At 34.2% G+C, this 22,151-nt stretch overlaps 1 protein-coding gene across 1 annotated transcript in view; it reads right to left on the reverse strand.

Annotated features, from left to right (window-relative positions):
• LOC131394061 (A disintegrin and metallopeptidase domain 3-like) overlaps positions 1–22,151 on the reverse strand; it is a 115,046-nt gene that overhangs the window by 6,743 nt on the left and 86,152 nt on the right. Inside the window, 6 exon segments of the mRNA XM_058525267.1 lie at positions 2,328–2,446; positions 4,230–4,316; positions 16,131–16,320; positions 16,594–16,684; positions 17,176–17,371; positions 20,125–20,223. Coding sequence (XP_058381250.1) covers positions 2,328–2,446; positions 4,230–4,316; positions 16,131–16,320; positions 16,594–16,684; positions 17,176–17,371; positions 20,125–20,223 — 782 coding nt within the window.

A 22,151-nucleotide genomic window follows, 5' to 3' on the forward strand; every position in this document is an offset into this window, starting at 1 on the left:
GGATCCATGTTGTTATATAAAGGGGTAATGTTAGGGGCTGTGTAGTGATGATATACTTCTGAATCTTGATTGTGGTGGTGGTTACACAAATGTGAACATGAGGTAAAATTGCATAGAACGAAATACACACACACACATACACACAAATGAGTGCATGTATACTGGTGAAATCTGAATAGGGTCGGTGCATTTTACCAATGTCCATTTCCAATGTCCACTGGTTTTGATATTCTACTACAGTATTGGAACATGTTAACATTGGAGTAAAACGTACACAGGACTTTTCTCTACATTTCTTGGCAGCTCTTTTTGAATCTATAATTATTTCAACATAAAAAGTTAAATAAAAATCACAATGGAATATCGTTACACATCTAAAACTGGTAAAACGAAATCAAACAAAACAAACAAAAAAGATAATATCAAGTACTTCTGAAGTGTGGATCATCTGTGTAGAAAAAATGGAACACTCATAGATGAAAGGAGGGAAGGAAAAATGGTACAGCCACTTTGGAAAATAGTTTGGCTGTTTCTCCTAGAATTAAAAATACACTTACTAAAAACAAAACAAAACAAAAACCTCACTCCTAGATATTTACTCACCAAAAAATGAGGACTTATATATACACAAAAGCCTATGTGCACATTTATAACAGCTTTATTCATAATTGCCAATATCTAGAAACAACCTAAATACCCTTCAATGGGTGAATAGATAAGCAAACTATAATACCTCTTTTCAATAGAAGTCTACTTAACAGTAAAAAAGAATGAATTACTAAAACATAAGGCAACAGGGATGAATCTCAAATATATATGTACTATATATAACATTCTGGAAAAGGCAAATCTATAGGGACAGAGAACATGTAATTGGTTACCAAGAATTGGCATTGGGGGATAAATATAAAGGAGCAGCCAGAGGGAAGTTTTGGGGTGATAGATCTATTGTGTATCATGACTGTGGTGTTGGGACAAAAGTCTGTACATTTTTCAATACCCATAGAACTGTATAGCATGGAGTAAATGTTACCGTGTATAAATTTTTTAAGCCAAATATGTTAAATAAAAAATAAATATTAAAAAAGAGACAATAGCTAAGGTTTTTTCCAAAATTTCCCAAAATACATCAAACCTATAGAGTCAAGAATCTCAGCCAACCCAAGCAGGATAAATTCAAAGAAAAATACAGCTTGGTAAATTATAGTGGAACTGTGGAAAACCAAAGCTGTAAAATAAGTTTGAAACTCAGACAAAGGATACAAGAAGCATTATATTATTAGCAGGAATATGAGAATGACAGCTGTATTCTCATCAGAAAATGCAAGCCAGGATATGATGGGATTACATCTTTGAACTCTTAAAAGAAATAATTCTCAGTGTACAATTCTAGTTTCACTGAAAATATCCTTCACAAATTAAGACATTATAAAAACATTTTAAAGACAAACAGAAGCTGAGACAATTGGTCACCAAAAGTCACACACAGGAAGAAATACAAAAGGAAGGTTTTCAGCTTGAAAGATGATGCACATGGAAATTTGAATGTGCTGGAAGAGTTGGAAAGCCCTAGAAAACAGTAAGGAGGTGGGCAAATGTAAATATTTATATTAAAAAATCTTTAATAGTCCATTGGCTATTTAAGCCAAATATAATAATGTATTTTCAGGTTTACAACATATATATAAAGAAAATATAACAATAAAAGTACAAATGATGGAAAGACATAAATAGAATTATACTGTTATGACATGTTTACATTGTGAAGTTTAGAAAAAACAAATATGCTATATTTGTTCATGAATATTTACCAAATAATTAAAAACATGCTGTTCCCTCTACTATCCATATGTTATGGATGTGGAAGATTTGATTATTTTTACCTTGCAATAGTATGGTTAACTTGAAAGATGCAACTCAGTCTTGAACTAGCACATCACGGTAGTTAACATCCTTGGAATATACAGTCTGTATAATAAAACCATCACCTATTCAATGACTTAACTATACCTATCTAGAAAACCTTGTGGATAAACAGAAATGTTTTGGGAAAGATGATTAAAATTAAGAGGAGGATTATTAAAATGTTCACTTCTAGATTTGAATTAATGTGTATACAAAACTTGGACACTATAATCTAGAGTTGTGCTGTCTACTAGCCACAGTGGCTATTTAAATTTAAATTAACTAAAGTAAAATAAAATGAAAATTTTAGTCCCTTAGTTGCACTACCTACATATCAGGGGCTCAAAAGCCACATATACAGTGGAGATGCAGAAGATTTCTATAAGTGCAAAAAGCTCTATTGAAGCACACCGATCTAATACTAACTCTGCACAATCCAAAACCCATCATCGATACTTCCTCCTGGTGATGATGGTGTCGGCTCACAAGACGGAGGAGCATATCCAACATCACATTGACAATTAAGGAAATTATTGCAAACCTAAAACAAAAACCAAATAAAACATAAGAACATTTTATGTGCAACATAAAAATTAGATGCATTATTTGTGATTGTTAGTCAATGTAAATTTTTAAAGGATTATCAATTAGTATGTTGAAGGTAATTTTCATTTTAATGTGGAAAATAATTTTCAAAATAAAATATAATAAATGTCCATGCAATATCTTTTCAAGTGTCATAGAGATTTCCTCTTATTATCTCTTGCAGTTTTAAATAAAAGTACATAACATTCTTGATACAATTGAAATGCCTTCTTCTAGAAAGGCATAGAAATTATAAAATAGTGGGAGTTGAAATTTATTATGAATTGTGCTGGATTAAAAAATAGCTGTGATAAGAGCCAACTTTTACAAAAAAATGGAGGAAAAACTAAGGGAGAAGCTTGCTTAATCAGATACTGATATCAAAATTTATTTTGTTAAAAAATAGGAAGACTAAAAAATATTTGTAAATGTGATCTTGTATACGAATTGCAGGAAGGATTAGAAGCAGAATAGAGAATCTAGAAACAGGTTGATGCATAAATTAAAATTAAAATTAAGAAAGGAAAGAAATAGAAAAGAAACTGTAAATAATAGGACACGTAAGTGATTTGGGAGAGAATTTTGATACAAGACACACAGACAGGTCACTTTTTCATGGATTACTATATAAAATATGAAGCATCAATATGGCAGGAGACTCTAGTCACAAAGTTAAAGTCAAAAGCATGCTCAGAAAAACTTACAAAGTTTATAAAATTTCTATAACCCAGTAGATAATTTCACAATGGATGGACAAATAGAAATGCAAATGGCAAATATGCCCATACATATATACTTAAGAATTGTACAATTAATTATTAAATAAATGCAAATTAACAATGGGTTTAGCATGTTAGAGGAGATTAAAAAGACTAAGAAGCTAGTCTGGCCAGAAATTGAGGAAATGCACATTTTTATACATGATAGGTGGGAGCAAAAACTGCTATATTTCTGAAGACAATATAATATTTATGAACATTTAAATGGTGCATATATTTGACCCATCAGATTTCGTTGCTAACAATTTAAGAAATCAGATAAATGTTCAAAGGTGAATGTACGATAATGCCCATTGTACCACTTTTTACAATAGTTCAGTAAAAAATTTAACATTATTCACAAGTTCATCGGTAAATGACTTTTCAAACATAGTGTGAAAGAGATACACAGGGAAACAAATTGAAGCCATTGAAGGATGAAATGGATCTAAATGGACAAAAAACTTTGCTCTCACAAAAATGTTAGATTATAAGTAATATGTGTAATGTGAATATATTAAATGTATGAGTGTTCAAATATACATCAGTATACATACACTCGATTATAAGCAATATTCATGTGTATAAATACATATGTGTAATCCTTAATAAATCCATTTACAAAATTTCATAATCTTAATCTGACATTATAATAATAGATTATGTTTCATATTGCATTTTGTATGAAGCTTAAAGCTTATTTGCTCATGAGGCCTATAAAAATCTGATTAAACACAAGGGACGAATGGATAAAGAAGATGTGGTATATATACGCAATGGAATACTACTCAGCCATAAGAAACAATGAACACATAAATCATGTACATATGTAGAAATAATAAAATCCATTTTCCTTATTTAACTGCAATTTTCCAAAAGAAATTTTCACATCAAATAATTTTGAACCTTATTATTATTTGGAAAACGTTATTAACAAGGATTTTTAAAACCATACATAAAAATAGAGTAACCATTACATACCCCATGTCCATGGCATTTTGTTTTTGAGTCACAATCGACTCTTCCTGCGTATTCACTGATATCATGGCAACTTCCACCGTTACAAAACTAAAATGTTAAAACAACCAACAACAGATGTAAATGTAAGGTCAAGAGTTGAGCAATTGCACTTGGTACATAAATTAGATGCCAAAGATATATCTCTATCTATCTATCTATCTATCTATCTATCTATATAAAACAGATGAATCTGGATTTCAGGACATCTACTCATTCTAATAAAAGAACTTGAATTCAAAATAGTATGTTATTACTTTATAAAATATCAAAATTTGAGAATCAGATGCTATTTTTCCCTTGAGGAAGCAGAGCTGTGTGGTTATTGATACTAAGTGATGTAAGAACAAAAATAGCCAACTTATGATAAGCTAGGATCTATCTTCTCACTTTCTATGTATTTTTATAATATATACTCATATTGACCCTGTGAAGAAGACATTTTTATCCTCATTTTATATTTGGTGAGAATTAAATTTTGATTTTTAAGGTCATGCTGTGAGTTATTGACAGAACCAATATTCAGTGCAAGACCTACTTTACTCACAGAGCTCAATGTTCAATGCTAAATACCAGTGTTTTTGTCATTTTTACGTTTTCTAACTTTAATGACAATATATCTTATCTTTCACATTAGCAATGTCACCTTGAGCAAGTCGTTTAGTCCCTCCATACCTCAGTTTATCTACCTTTGAATTTAGAATAGCAATTATACCCAAATAAAAAAAATATATAGGTTATGAGGATGAAACAATTTTTTACACATAAAGGAACAAAAGCAAGGTCTGGGACATGGTAGATGCTCACGAAATGCAAGATGTTGTTTTAATTATTCATGTATTTAACCTGATTTTCGTGTGGACTTTATGCCAATATTCCTCTATTCAAATGTTAATTTGAATATCTTTGGAGGCATCTTCTAAGTTTTTCTCAAGTTATCTGATAGAATATTCAATATGTCATCAATAGTCTGAAACATTCATTATTTTCTATCACTATTGGTAAAGAAAGAAAGAACAGATCTCAGCTTGTTCATTAACTGAAAGTGCTCTGATGAAGCCAGAAAGCCAGAAACAAAACGTTGAACAAATCAGCATTACCTGTGCACAAAACTATTTTCATTCTAGTGCTCCTTAAACATTGTCATTGAGGCAATAATAAATTGGTCATACTTGACTGGGTTGTTTTCAGAAGAAAAATAAGCCAGGAAAAGATGCATGCTTCTGATATAATTTTCTTCAAGTAAACAGATCAATGTGTAGCTGGCTCTTCTATAATGACGGGAAAAGCCAGGAACACTATAAGAGTACTTAGCCCTGGTCAATGGCTGGGATGATGTTTTGCATATTAACTAACATATAAGACTTCCTTCTTTGAACAAGAGACAAATAGTGTCCCAGAAGCAGTTACATCACGGTTCAAAAAATGAAATCCTTAATATAACTAAAAACATATTTCCTAAGGGGAAGTGCCTGGATTATGTAAGCATATTTTCTTACAGTCCTGTGTATAAGAATGGGTAAGGAAAAGGCAGTAAATTTTATTTGTTTTCCTTGATTAGCTTGTCTGTTTTTGAACAATTACCTGCCCGAAACATATTCCTTTCCAAGTTTGAAATGAAAGTGCTGAGATGTGCTTATCTCCCCTAGTCTACCTGTGTGGGCTAGGATCAGTTTGATATACTATTCTCCTGCTCTAAGTCCTACAAATAAAAAATTTAAAGAAGCTTTCTATCACAACCAATATTAAGCAAACTTGCATTGCTGGAATAATACCTATCTCCATGTAGTACATTGTTCACTTAGTATATTACAGCATTAAATTTATGAATGTTTTACTTAGAATTTTTGTTAAAATTAATAAGGGAGACATACTTTTCTTCCTTGATAAATAAGAAATAAAGTCTCTCTCTCTCTCTTTTCCTATCTATTGATTGATCTATCTATCAATCAAGATACATAACCACAGAATGATTCCAATTCAAACTGACAGACCTGGTACACACAATAGCTCCCTTTTTCCAATAAATAATAGTGAAGGAGAATCAGAAAAAAGCAATTAGAAGATGAGAGATTTAAGAACTTACTGGGATTTTGAAATAAAAAGAAGGCCATTGATCGATAAAATGAAGTGAGAAAGCGACCACATTGAATACAATGGCAAAGCAGAGAGCTAGTTGGTCAGTCTCAGGGTGCTCTAGAGGAGCTGCAGCCTCAGAGTCACCAGGCAAAACAGAGGAAGAAGAGCTGAAAGAGCGGGATTGGGAGGGTGGCTGGCACGTAGAATTATCAATGAAAGTCTGTCTGCGAAACCACAGAACCACTTAGCTCTCAATATTCACTACTCATCTCTCCCTTTCTCTGAATCACAGAATGCAGTGAACACAACATTTTTATCCCAAAGGAGACAATTTAGAAGAGTACTTTGTTTCCTAAAGCAACTGAATCAATGGTGACTCATAATTTGGGCTTCTCAAGTGGTCTGTCCTATAGAATAGGCACTATCCAATTACACTACTGGAAGGACCACAGCCTAAAAGCCAGCTTCCAAAATCAAGACTGTCATGTGACAAACCCCAGTCACACAGAGAAAGCTGCCAATTAGGTTTTTAATTAAAAATGCTGCGGTAGTAAAAAGTCATGCCAGCTTAAAGCTCCTACTGAACCAAGTGGGAAAAGTTAAAGCCTTTGCCTTTCCTTCCTTCCTTCCTTGCCTCCCTCTATCTTCCTTTCCCTCCTTTCTTTCTTTCTTCTTCCATGAGGACATTGGCCAGTTGGGCATGGGTTAATGATCAGACTTTCCCAGGCAGAGAATCACTGCTGGAGAAATGAGTAATCTGTAAAGCTTTTAGTGTCATTTAGGGCTGGTGTGACAAACCAGATGGCTTTCAAATGCCTTGCTCATTTTCCCACAGGACATTTGCTGAATTGAAGGATTGTGTGGGGTGGTAGCAGGTGAATTAACTAGGATGGCAACCTCCTGTGCTATTCATGTGCCTGGTTTCCATAGGGTTTTATTTCAACTGTTGTCATCACCATTGTGTTTTTCCCATATGTAAGACGTTGTTTCACTCTCACTACTTTTAGGATTCTTTTCCTTTGTCTTTATTATGCTGTATCCTACTGTGGATTTCACTAGGTTCATCCTATATGATGTTCTTTCAGCTTCCTGCATCTGTGGCTTTATGCCATTTGCCAAATTTGGAACCTTTCCGGGTATTATTTCCTCAAATACTTTTCCATCCTTGCATTTTTCTCCTATTCTTCTAGGATAAGAATATCATGGATATTATATCTTTTGTTATAATCCCACAAGTCCCTGTGGCTCTATTCATTTTTTTTCAGTCTATTTTCTGTCTATTGTTCAGATTGAGTATTTTTTCTGGTTCTGTCTTCAGCTTCACTTATTCTTTCTCCTGTCTCCTCCAATCTACTCCTGAGCCCTTCACTGAGTTTTTTGTTTTTGTTTTTGTTTTTGTTTGTATTGATGTCTTAATAGTTTATAACTGTGAAATTTTGGGTTGTACATTTTTGTTGTCCATCACCACATACATGACTCCCTTCACCCCTTGTGCCCACCCACTACCCCATTGCCCCTGGTAACCACAATACAGTTTTCTCTGTCCATGTGTTGGTTTATATTCCACATATGAGTGAGATCATACAGTGTTTGTCTTTCTCTTTCCGGCTTATTTCACTTAACATAATATCCTCCAGGTCCATCCATGTTGTGGCAAATGGGACGATTTTGGCTTTTTTTATGGCTGAGTAGTATTCCATTGTATATATATACCACATCTTCTTGACCCAATCGTCAGTCGAGGGACACTTGGGGTGCTTCCACTTCTTGGCTATGGTGAATAATGCTGCAATAAACATAGAGGGGCATAAGCCTCTTTGGATTGTTGATTTCAGGTTTGTTGGATAGATTCCCAGTAGCGGGATAGCTGGATCATAGGGTATTTATATTTTTAAATTTTTGAGGAATCTCCATACCATTTTCCACAGAGGCAGCATCAGTTTGCATTCCCACCAGCTGTGTATGAGGGTTTCTGTTCCTCCACATCCTCTCCAACATGTGTTGTTTTTTGTCTTGGTGATTATAGCCGTTCTAAAGGGCGTGAGGTAATATCTTAGTGTTGTTTTGATTTGCATTTCCCTGATGATTTGTAATGTTGAACCTCTTTTCATGTGCCTATTGGCCAACTGTATATCTTCTTTGGAGAAGATTGTTCATTTCCTCTGCCCATTTTTGGACTGGGTTGTTTGTTTTTTTGTTGTTCAGTTGTGTGAGTTCTTTATATATTATGGAGATTAACCCCTTGTCAGATATATGTTTTGCAAATATTTTCTCCCAGCTGGTGGGTTGTCTGTTTATTTTGATTCTGCTTTCATTTGTCTTGTAGGAGCTCTTTAATCTGATAAAGTCCCACTTGCTTATTTTTTCTTTAGTTTCCCTTTCTGGGTAGGCACGGCATCTGAAAAGATTCCTTTATGACCAATGTCAAATAGTGTGTTGCCTATATTTTCTTGTATGAGTTGTAGAGTTTCAGGTCTCACCTTCAGGTCTTTGATCCTTTTTGAGTTAATTTTTGTGAATGGCGATAGCAGATGGTCCACTTTCATTCTTTTGCATGTGGCTGTCCAGTTTTCCCAGCACCATTTATTGAAGAGACTTTCCTTTCTCTATTGTATGTTCTTAGCTCCTTTGTTGAAAATTAGCTGTCCGTATACGTGTGGTTTTATTTCTGGGCTTTCAATTCTGTTCCATTGATATGTGTGTCTGTTTTTGTACCAGTACCATGCTGTTTTGATTACTATTGCTTTGTAGTATGCTTTGAAGTCAGGGATCGTGATGCCTCCAGCTTTGTTGTTTTTTCTTAGGATTGCTTTAGCTATTTAGGGTTTTTTGTTGCCCCATATGAATTTTAGTATTCTTTTTTTCTATTTCTGTGAAGAATGTCACTGGGATTCTGATAGGGATTGCATTGAATCTGTAGACTGCTTTAGGTAATATAGACATTTTAATGTCTATATTATACTTCCAGTCCGTGTGCATGGGATGTCTTTCCATTTCTTTATGTCATCACCGATTTCTTTCCATAATGTCTTGTAGTTTTCATTTTACAGGTCTTTCACCTCCTTGGTAAGATTCATTCCTAGATATTTTATTCTTTTTGATGCCATTGTAAATGGTATTATCTTTTTGAGCTCTCTTTTTGTTAGATTGTTATTAGCATACAGAAATGCAAGTGATTTTTGTAGATTGATTTTGTACCCTGCAACTTTGCTGTAGTTCTTGATTATTTCTAATAGTTTTCCAATGGATTCTTTAGATTTTTCTATATATAAAATCATGTCATCTGCAAATAGTGAGAGTTTCACTTCTTTGTTGCCTATTTGGATTCCTTTTATTCCTTTTTCTTGCCTAATTGCTCTGGCCAAAACCTCCAGTACTATGTTGAATAAGAGTGGTGAGAGTGGGCAGCCTTGTCTCGTTCCTGTTCTCTGAGGAATGGCTTTCAGTCTTTCCCCATTGAGGACGATGTTGGCTGTGGGTTTGTCATAGATAGTCTTTATTATGTTGAGGTACTTTCCTTCTATACCCATTTTATTAAGAGATTTTATCATAAATGGATGTTGTATCACGTCAAATGCCTTCTCTGCTTCTATTGAGATGACCACGTGGTTTTCATTCTTTGTTTTCCTGATGTGCTGTATCATGCTGATTGATTTGCAGATGTTGAACCATCCCTGCAATCCTGGTATAAATCCCACTTGATCGTGGTGTATGATCTTTTTAATGTATTGCTGTATTCATTTTGCCAATAGTTTATTGAGGATTTTTGCATCTATGGTCATCAGCGATGTTGGCCTGTAATTTTCCTTCTTTGTGTTGTCTTTGTCTGGCTTTGATATCAGGGTGATGTTGGCCTCATAGAACAAGTTAGGAAGTGTTCCATCTTCCTCTATTTTTTGGAATAGTTTGAGAAGGATGTGTATTAAATCTTCTTTGAATGTATGGTAAAATTCACTGGAGAAGCCATCTGGTCCTGGACTTTCATTTTTTGGGAGGATTTTGATTACTATTTCAATCTCTTTGCTTGTGATTGGTCTATTCAGATTCTCCATTTCTTCTTGGTTCAGTTTTGGGAGGTTGTATGAGTCCAAGAATTTATACATTTCTTCTAGAGTGTCCAATTTATTGGCATATAACTTCTCATAGTATTCTCTAATAATCCTTTGTATTTCCATTGTATCTGTTGTTATTTCTCCTCTTTCATTTCTAATTTTATTTATTTGAGCCTATTCTCTTTTTTTCTTAATAAGTCTGGCTAAGGGTTTGTCAATTTTGTTTATCTTCTCAAAGAACCAACTCTTTGTTTCATTAATCCTTTCTACTGTTTTATTGGTCTCCATTTCATTTATTTCTGCACTGATTTTTATTATTTCTCTCCTTCTGCTGACTTTGGGCTTTGTTTGTTCTTCTTTTTCTAGTTCTGTTATGTGTAATTTAAGGTGGCTTATTTGGGCTTTTTCTTGTTTGTTAAGGTGGGCTTGTATTGCTATGAGTTTCCCTCTCAGGACCGCTTTTGCTGATTCCCATATGAATTGGTATGGCATATTTTCATTTTCATTTGTTTCCAGATATTTTTTATTTCTCCTTTAATTTCATCAATGATCCATTGGTTGTTCAATAGCATGTTGTTTAGTCTCCACATGTTTGTCACTTTACCAGTTTTTTTCTCATAGTTGATTTCCAGTTTCATTGCATTATGGTCTGAAATGATGCTTGTTATAATTTCAATCTTCTTCAATTAATTGAGGCTTGCTTTGTTTCCCAACATATGGTCTATCCTTGAGAAAGTTCCACGCACACTTGAGAAGAATGCGTAGTTAGCTGTTTTTGGATGGCGTGCTCTGTATATGTCTACTAGGTCCATCTCTTCCAGTTTTTCACTTAAGTCCGCTGTTTCTTTGTTGACTTTTTGTCTGGATGATCTATCCATTGCTGTAAGTGGGGTTTTAAGATCCCCTACTATTATCGTGTTGTTGTTAATATCTCCTTTTAGGTTTTTCAATAGTTGCTTTATGTACTTTGGTGCTCCTATGTTGGGTTCATATATGTTTATAATTGATATGTCTTCTTGGTGGAGTGTGCCTTTTATAATTTTATATTGCCCTTCCTTGTCTCTCTTAACCTATTTTATCTTGAAGTCTACTTTGTCTTATATGAGCGTGGTAACACCTGCTTTCTTTTGTTTGCCATTAGCTTGGAGTATTGTCTTCCATCCTTTCACTCTGAGCCTGTGCTTGTCTTTAGTCCTGAGATGTGTTTCCTGGAGGCAGCATATTGTTGGGTCTTGCTTTTTAATCCATCCTGCCACTCTGTATCTTTTGATTGGAGAGTTCAATCCATTTACATTTAGCATAATTATTGATATATGAGGGCTTAATGTTGCTGTTTTGTCACTTATTTTCCAATTCTTTTGCATTTCCTTTGTTTCTTGTACCATTTGTTTCAGACTGCCAATTCAGTTTGGTTGTTCTGTCTTATGACTCTTCTAGTTTTCTCTTTGTTTATCATATGTGATTTTTTTTTGATTATTTGTTTAGTGGTTACCTTGAGGTTTGTATAAAAATCATGTGTATGAGATAGTCCATTATCTGATGGCCTCTTATTTCCTTATACTAAGTCAATTCAATCTCTTTCCTCTTCCTCTTCTAAGTCATTCTTGTTACAACTTATTCTATCTTTTGCTGTGGGTATGTGTTTACAGTGATGAGGTTATATTTATTTTTGGTGAATTCTTTCCTTTGATCTTTGATTTTGGTATTTAAGTGGTTGCTAACCTATTCCAGTAAAGATCTACTATTTTTCTTATTTTGTCTTCCTATTTTTCTCCTTCCTCCAACCTTTGTACTCCCTTTCTCTTCTTTTTATCAGGCCTGAGGGCTTTCTTGTGTATTTTTTGTAGTGGGGGTCTCGTGGCCATGAACTCCCTTAGCTTTTGTTTATCTGGGAAAGTTACTATTTCTCCATCATATTTGAAGGATATTTTTACTGGATAGAGTATTCTTGGCTGAAAGTTTTTGTCTTTCAGTATTTTGAATATATCATTCAAGTCTCTACTAGCCTGTAAAGTTTCTGTTGAGAAATCTGCTGAGAGCCTGATGGGAGTTCCTTTGTACGTTATTTTTTGTTTTTGTCTAGCTGCCCTTAATATTGTTTCTTTGTCATTGACTTTAGCGAGCCTTACCACTATATGCCGTGGAGTGTGCCTTTGCCAGTTGACATATTTAGGTGACCTATTGGCTTCACTTACTGGTATTTCCTGCTCCTTCCCCAGATTTGGGAAGTTCTCAGCTATTATTTCCTTGAATAGGCTCTCTGTTCCTCTTTTCCTCTCTTCTGCCTCAGGAATACCTATAATTCTTATGTTACATTTCCTAATAGAGTTGGATATTTCTCAGAGACTTTCTTCATTTCATTTTAGTCTCAGTTCTCTCTCCTCTTCCATCTGGAGCATATCTGTATTCCTATCCTCTATAATGCTAATTCTTTCCTCCATATTGTCAGCTCTGTTCTTTAAAGATTCCAGATTCTCCTTTATCTCCATTGTGTTCTTCATCTCCGTCAGTACTGATTGGGTTTTCTTTATGATTTCAATCTTTTTTGTGAAGAAACTCCTAATCTCATTGAATTGTTTGTCTGTGTTATCCTGTATTTCACTGAGTTTTTTTGTGATAGCTATTTTGAAATCTATGTCCTTTAGGTTATAGATTTCTATGCCTTCAGGGTTGGTTTCTGGGTGTTTGTCATTTTCCTTCTGGTCTGGTGATCTCATGTACCTTTGCGTTGTACTACCTGTATTGGCTTTGTTTTTCCTCATCCTGGAAATATCTGGTTGCAGTTTCTGCCTGCCGTCACTGTGTGGGGGTCAAAGGCTGTGTAATCCGAGCCCCATGCACTCCACCCCAGCTGCTTTCTGCAATCGGCCTGGCCGCTCTGTCTGGTCTGGTCAGATGAGCTGCACTGTTGGGCATGCAGGGAGGGGAGGCTCTCTCTTTTGCCCCCTGGGTCCCTGGCGTGGGGGGCTTCTCACTCACCCTTCATTATCTGCTCTCCTGGGGTGCCCGGATGTCGATGGCACCCCTGCAGCAGTGCTGTCTCATCTGTGTGGGAGTTTCCCACTGGCTCAGAGAGCCCGAAGAGCTACGGTTTCCCTGCAGAGGGCCTCCCCTCCCCCCTCTCTGTGAGCGGAGTGGACCTGGATCACTGGTCTGATGGGGAGGGAGAGGATTTATCCTTACCTCTCCCCACTTCCTCCAGGGGCCCCAGCACGTCCACTGTCAGATGTGTGGCAGTGTGGATCTTTCTGATCTTCCTTTTTGCTGTCTAGTAGTCCATTATTGGTCTATGACTGTCCCTTTTGTTGTATCTTTTCGGGGGAAGAATTTATGGGAAAGCTCACTTCGCCATGATGCTGACATCACTTTTCACGGAGTTTTATAAATTGATTATTGTATTTTTCAGTTCTAAAATTTCCAGTTGGTTCTTCTTTATATCTTCTATCTCTTTTCTGGAACTTTCTATTGTTTCAAGCATGTTTGTAATTGCTCATTCAAATATGTTAATGATGGCTGCTCTACATTCTTTGAAAGATATTTCTAATACCAGTGTCATCTTGGTGTTGTGTCTATCGACTTTTTTCTCATTCAAATTGAGATTTTCCTGGTTTTTGGTATGAAGAATGACTTTCAATTGAAACATAGATATCTTGAGTATTTTGTTATGATATACTCTGAATCCTGTTTCAGCCTTCTGTTTTAGCAGTTCTCCCCTGTTAGAGCTCTGGAGAGGGGAAAAGGGAATACTGCCTCATTATTGTGAGGTAAGGCTGGAAGCATAGGTTCCACTAACACCTGGGATGAGAGAGGCTCCTAATTACTGCAAGGGTCAGGGGTGGACCTCTCCAGTAGGCCTCTACTCATATCATCCTGGTGAGAGTTGAGTTGTGGCTGCATATTTTTATGTTGCTTGGCTGAAATAGAGCAGTTATTGTTTAATAGTGTACTCTCTTATTAGGCTGTTCCTTTGGCTACAGCAGTCAGGCTTTCCTTGATGACTTCTTTTTGTCTGCTCCATTTGGCATTTCTGAGTTGCTGGCTTCTCTGGCACCCAGTTTGGGATACATGAGGCAAAAAGAAAATTCTGACACTGTCTACCTGGAGTTAGAATGAGATCTCACAAGTAAAAGGGGTCAGCCCCACATGTCTGCTTCTACTTCAACACCAGATGCAAGTCCTAGACCACCCATACTTCTGACTGACTATACATTGAAGGTTCCCATGGCCCTCTCCTCAGATCTGATAGTTTGCTCATTTGGGTCTCAGAACTCAGGAAAACTTCACTTATGTTTACTTGTTTATTATAAAGGATACAACTCAGGAACAGCAAAATGGAAAGAGATGCATACGGCAAGGTATGTTGTGGGGAGAGGGATATCATAGCTTCCATGCCCTCTCCAGGCATGTCATCATCACAGCAAATTGATGTGTTCACCAATTTAGAAGCTCTCTGAATCTCATTGTTCAAAGGTTTCATAGCGTTCAATCTCCAGCCACACTACTCCCTTTCCTGGAGGTCTGCAAGTAGGGCTAAAAGTTCCAACCGTCTAATGATTTGGTCCTTCTGGTGACCCTAAGTCACCTAATTAGCATAAACTCAGGTTTGGTTGGAAGAGGATGAGTAACAAAAAATATTCCTATCACTCAGGAAATTCCAAGGTGTTTAGGAGCTCTGTGCCAGAAACCAGGGACAAAGACCAGATTATTTTTATGATGTTATACTACATATGTGTACCATTTTTGTGCTTTTTTCTAATAAATGAGTGGTTAAAGTAGTTAATAAATTTATGTATTTACTCTGCCATATTTATAGTAAACACTTTCTAAGTTTGTTTTAAATGATCTTTGAAGGAATGACGTTATTACATTATAATGCTGTCAGCACCAACATGTTCCTTTGTAATTACTTCATTATTTTTATGTGAGATTATCTTTTCCCATTCTGAGATAAGTTTACTACTCATTTCTATTTTCCTCTTATTTTTCATTTCTTAAACTGTTATATCTCAATGTAAAATATTTTAATTAAAATGTGAGAAATTGTGTACCTTTTCTTCTTGAGCCAATTAATTTTTTAATGATACTAGTTTAAAAATCCTTTATCCATTATGTTTCTCAAAATTTTTAAGAAAAAGAAAAATAAATAAAGCTTAAACTCTGTTTTATTATTGTGTTTTGTAGGAGGGCCAAATTTTAACAAGTCTATTTTTAACAAGTCTATTATATTTTTGGAGAAAGAATTAGAAGAGTAGGCTAATGAACAAATAAATGTTTTACTTTTATTACAAACTCATCTCCTTGCAAACTACTGCAAGACTAAATACTTCACTTTTTTTGTTTTCTTTGTTTTTCTTATTATTCAGGTTGTTCTGACCTACTTTTTAGTGTATATTTGATTCTTTCTTTTTTTAACACATATTATTGCAGACCAGATTCTGGTCTAATGAAGAAGCTTAGATTCTCAAGTATCAGAAACAAATTTAAATATCTATAACAAAATTCATAATAAAAAATGATAGTGAAGCAAGTATTCCTTTGACCAACAGAAATTCTGACCTTTGAATCTTAAAAGCATGATACAGTAACCAAAATTTGTAATATTAATTATAAACAAAAAATCTTAAGATGTTTTTCTCTCTCACTTTCTCACTCTTTTTCTCATGCACACACACACACACACAGACACTCAGACACACACAGATTGTATACAGAATCAAGTAAGATTTTTATTTACCTGATTCTCACCACATATAGTGCCATCAACTGCATAAGTTCTATCCCTTGGTGTAGCTACTGTTTGATTTCTTAATACTGCTGACATACATATATGGCCTCCAAGGTAAGTATATTGAATATCAAAATTTGAATGAGGTACTATCTCTGAATGTGTCCAGTGACAAACCATCTTTCCACAAAGGGTACTCCTAGCAATATACAGCAGAAAAAATTGTCCATATGTCACTTAGAGATACAATATATTAAATAAATAACAGTTAAAAATACGAGAATAATTAAAAATGTTACTCAGATCATAACACCAAAGCTATTCAGAACATACACCATCTTATGACATGCAACATATAAATTCATTTGTATGTACTAAGTTCATCATTCGTTTGTATTAAATGACTCTTTGCAGTACACACACACACACATACACATGCATTTGGAAAAGGCGTAATTTTCTAAACACACACTTAAAAAAACAAGACCTCCTATTACAGTTTCCATAGTCATCTGCTTGAAAATTCACTTCTTGTGCACATAGATAAGTAGAACCTTTAGCAACTGAAAAAATAAATAAAGTTCCAATTAGTCATCTTAAGAAAAAAAACATTAGAAACCAAACATGTGATAAATTAATACGGAGATATCTAGGGAACAGCAATGCCCAGTCAATGTAATCTACTATGAGGTTTTGGTGTTATCTACCAGCTATACAAGGAGAAGCACTAAAAACTACCCACTTGGGGAAAAAAAAATGGTATCAAGGTGTAGAAATGATTAAGTCAAATTGTCATTTGCTCTCATCTACAATTCTAAAATCAACTCCCTTTCAACCAATCACCTGAAATTTGACTAATACCCTATTCGTCTTGTCTTGCACTTGTGAGGTCTATTTTACCTCTTGACATAGTTCAAAGTTGCTTTGATTTTCAGTTTTATGTTTAAATTTGATTTAAAAAAACAGTACTTTTTATTATGACTATGCAGTGGATTACTGACTTTAGAAAAATATAGTTTAAAAGTGAACCCCAGAAAAAAGATACAACTATTACATTTTCCAAATAACTCTACACACTGTACATCGGGATCTCGGCATGTTCCGCCAAAGCAGTAGGCAGTCTTATTACTGCATGGCTCTAAATCAGCAGATACTGCATCAGGTACACAAAACTCAGATATTCCATTGCAATATTCTGGAAAATCACACAGATCTTTGCTTTTCCTACATAGAATTCCTCTTTCAGATACCTGTGAGACAAAGAAAAACAAATATTTTTTAAAGTAGTACACCAAAAATGTAAAAAATTTAAATAGAAGCATTATATGTGTAACTATCATTTGCATTATTACTACACTTTTAACTACTTAAATATGAATCTACTTAAAAGTTCTAGTGAAATAGATTGGAAAGAACCCAATCTATTATTATATATATAGTGGAATATTTTCAGCCATATGAAGGAATAGAATACTGATATATGCTATAAGGTAAATGAACAGTGAAAACTCTATATTAAGTGAAGAAAACCAGACACAAAAGGTCACATATTATATGGTTCTACTTATATGAAATATCCAGAATAGGTAAATCCATAAAGACAGAATGCAGATTGGTGGTTGCCAGAGACTGAGGGGAAGGGAGAAAGGAGAGTAAGAACTTGATGGGTCGGGGGTTTCCTGGTTAGGTGATGAACATATTTTGGAACTAGATAGAGGTGGTAGTTGCACATTGTGATTGTACTAAACGTCACTGAACTGTTCACTTGAAAATGGTTAATTTTATGTTGTGTGAATTTCACCTCAATTTAAAAATAGGATCTAGTGAAATCTCTAATAGTTAAAATGCTGTGGCTATCCTGAATATTTAGTTCAAGATAAATAGAAAATAACTGATGTAAATCTACGCATATTTTTCTCAACCTTTGATTCTTGGGGACTAACTGCACTCCTGAAACGTTGTACTAACTCAGATGCCAGTCTTGACCACATTTCTAAAATATTACTTAATGGACATCTTTTTCATTTCTGCATTTCAAGAAATTTTCCTTTTAGGACCTACTCTACCTCCACCATGAGGGGTTATAAATCTCATGCATCTGCTTCTAACTCAAGATGATGATCAGAGCACTTCTCCCTAGACACAGTGATTGATACAGCGGTGGGAAATTCAGCTTAGCAGGATCAGTCAGGCTTTCCTTCACTACCAAGGATTGAGACAGATGTTGGGAAAGAGAAGATCCTGCTACTTTTCTCAAATATTGTACACTACAGACTAGAAAAGCCAGGAGCTGCATTGAGCAATCTCTACCACATATGGAGAAAGCTTGTTTGAGAAATGTCAACTAAAAAAGCAAGGATATCTGACAGGTGTATAGAATAAGAATCCTGTTGCACCTGTTTGAAACAAAGATTCAAGTGAGCATGAAGCTAGACTCATCTTTTGCTTCAGCTTCATAAGCTTCATTTGCTTGGCCATTCATCATCAAGACACAACTGACCAGTACACAATTGGTATCACGCAGTATCAAATACAATTTTTTAAATTACATGTAGGAATATCTGAGTGTTGGTTAGAAACATGTTAATTATTTTACATGTCAGCAAAAAAGCTGGTTAAACTATTGTCTTCCATATTTTTGCACTTGGTATATGCAAGCGTATATCTAAATTGAGTATATTGACTTGTGTATATCTAAATTGAAAACGCAAAAGAAAAAAACTGGATTAAATCACTAAATTTCAGACAAGCATTGGTGGAAACTAGCCTAATTGAAAGCAGACAGAAGAAAATAGCCTTTTACACTTATGGCCAATAATGAAAGAGCAGAGTGTAAGACACCTGTGAGCATTTAAATGACACCAAAGCCAAATTCTATGCTATAACACATAATAAAATTAAGGTAAACTAATGTAGTACATTTAGCCGTCACCCTGAAACCCTCCCTAGAAACTTGTATTGTGAATTTTCACTCCCCCAAATGTAGCAATTATCTCCATTTTAAAGAACTATCCTTTGGGGTGTAGGTAGAGGGCAAAGGACTGTTTAGAAAAGCCTCATTGCTCAGTCCCACTGATTTGGAGACAACGGCCAAGATGAGAGCTCTGGTGAAGAGAAAAGCAACAAGGTTTATTGCTAAGAAAAAAAAACCCTGGGCTGGCCTCTACATTCACGCACCTTGAAAACAAATGACCACTGGCTTTAATTACTAGCCCATAGAGTGAAAAGGAACACACATAGAACAAAGTAGAATAATGTTAAGAGAGGTCACATTGACAGAGAAAAAACAAATCTGGAACTCAAAATCTCTAATTAATCAGCTTTATGTTTGTCATAGAGTCTTGAAAGTGACACAAGAAAGGTGAGCTACCATGAAGCAATCCCCGGAAGACAAATTTTACGCGGTGTCCTCTCAGATGTGGCTATAAAGGAAAATTGAATGGAAAACTTCCCAAGGGAAGTCAAGGATTCAGTCACCTTCAGGGCCAGGAGTCCTTGCTGAAAGAAAGTTTCAGTATTAGATACGCTACATATTGCTGACTATTTAACATGGACTCCTATTTTGCTATTTTCAAAATGATATTTTTTATTGTTATTGTCTGTCTATTCAAACATTTCATGTCAAGTGTGTGTTGAGTGGCTTATGTACAATTTTGCCATAAGTTGTTTGATCATGAAGAGCCACACTCAGGCATAACCAAGAGGAATTCATAGCACCCAAATGGTCTGGAATTGGTGTGGAATGCAGTAACTGGATGGGCCTTGAGTAAAGACTGAAACAATACAGAGAAAGACAGAGCTAAAAAGGAGGTGGAAAAAGACCTAAGGACATCCTCTGAATTCTAAAATCAACTGTGTATCCGGGTACATAAAGTAACATAATCGAAAGATGTGTAAAAAAAAGTTTTAAAAAATTGAAATATGTGTAAAAACAAAAAGCAAAAGTACACAAAAAAATTCATGAATTCATGAAAGAAAATAATGCAATATTTTGAAAGCTTACCAGACAAGTCTTTTCATCACAGCATGGTCCAGTGCCACACTCCGAAAAGTCAATCAGAGTACAGTTTTCAGGATGACAGCATTTTTCAAATTTGCAATGCTAAAAGCAAATATAATCAAGTTCAATAGTAGGAATTTTCAATCAAATAAATAATTTTACTTACTGTTAATTACAGTAAATGTAAGTTAAATACAATCACAGTATGATTTTTACTACTATATTTATTTTTAACACCACTTAATATTTTCAGTATAAGAAAACAAGATAGCAATGAAATTATTCGTGATTCCATACTCAAGAAATTGACCTGTTAAAAATTTCATGCAATTTCTTTCAATCTTCTTTGTGTTAGTAAATATATGCACTGTAAGTTTTTAGATTCTTTTCATTTATTATTATCATAAGTACTTTTTCATCTTATCAAGTCTCCTCAAGATATAATTTCAGGAATATAAAACAATTTATGGATGTGACAAAATAGAAGTTTCAAAATTATAACAAGGTTTTATCATTGTAAATAATTTTTCAAAGAAAATTTTTGACATTATTTTTTTAGCTATAAAATTTTATATTAAAGATTATTTCTAGAAGTTATTAGGTCATAGAGTACAAAAGTATTAAGGACTCCTTATAATATACTCATTTCCTTCTTTATGTACAGTTATCTATTCAATGTAAGAGTGATGTTTTACAAGACTGACAGCAATATTTAAAAATTAGTAAAGTGGATAGGCACAAATAACCATTTCTATCTTTTTCAATTTTACATTTATTATTAATGTGCTAAAAAATTTGATATATCTGTACATTCTGGGTTATTTTATATTTCTATGCCTATATTTCCATTGAGGTATTCCTCTGTTTATTTCCTTTTTTTTTTTTTATTTTGTTATTTGTTTATTTTGTTATTATTATTTGTAAGAATGTTTATATTAAAGATATTAACCCCTAGCCGCTAATATATGTTACTACATTTTACAATTTGTCATGAAAACTTACTTTTGTTTTGGCTGGGGTTTTCTTGGCAATTTTTTGATACTGTGATATTGTAAAATCGAATACTTTTAAGAAATCTGAGAACTATCACCGTTTTGTGGATTTGTTCTTTGAGTTTATGGATAAAACTTTCTTCCATCCTAACCTCAGTAAAAATGTGAGTGTATAGTGTGTGTGTAAAATATTAGTGACATATATATATTTATTTTTATTTTACATTGAATGTTTGACTGGTATGTTATAAGAGAAGCTGTAATAATGGATCTTTTTTCTCAAAAGTTAAATTTAGTTAAATGTAGTTAAATTTATCAGTTGCTTTTATAGAATAATAATTTGTTCCTGATTTTTTTGTAATACCTGGGTTATCTTGTAATATCTTACAAAAAATTAGATTCAATGTCTTCAATTACACTAACTGCAAAGTTGGTGTATTATTAAAGTATACAAAAAATTTATTACTGTATAACAAGTTTTAATATTTACAGGAGTCAGGTAATATTCTTTTTTTCCATATTCATAATTCAATATTAAGAAAAGTGTTATGCTTCACAATACAAATACTTTAATAAAACATTATCAAGAGTAATTAGTAAAGACAGAAGATTGAACACACACTAAATATTAATACTGGGGGGAGAAAAGCAAAAATCAATGAGATGAAAGGGAAATTTCCACAGTCTAGAATCAAAGAGAGAGCCTAGAGTGGAGAGCATGATTTCACAATACTCAACATATAATGGAAATCTAGAATAAATGCCAGGCTTAGAAATTGACTTTTAATGACTTGTGGTTTAGGAATGGAATCTCATCATGGGAGGGATAGAGGCCAAAACTTTGTAAAATAGGTAGCTGTGGTTTATCATTGAGAAATTATAGAAATCAAAAGGACATACCTTTACTCCTAGTAGTCCAAACTTTTATCAAATGTCTCTTCAATATTTAACATCTTATAATTTTTATCTCTGTTAATTTAATGATATATTTTGAAAAATACTGAAATATTTCTCTATTTCTGGAGTAAACTCCAAAAG

This window comes from Diceros bicornis, chromosome 29 (assembly GCF_020826845.1).
Source record: "Diceros bicornis minor isolate mBicDic1 chromosome 29, mDicBic1.mat.cur, whole genome shotgun sequence".
NCBI classification, from domain to species: Eukaryota; Metazoa; Chordata; class Mammalia; order Perissodactyla; family Rhinocerotidae; genus Diceros; species Diceros bicornis.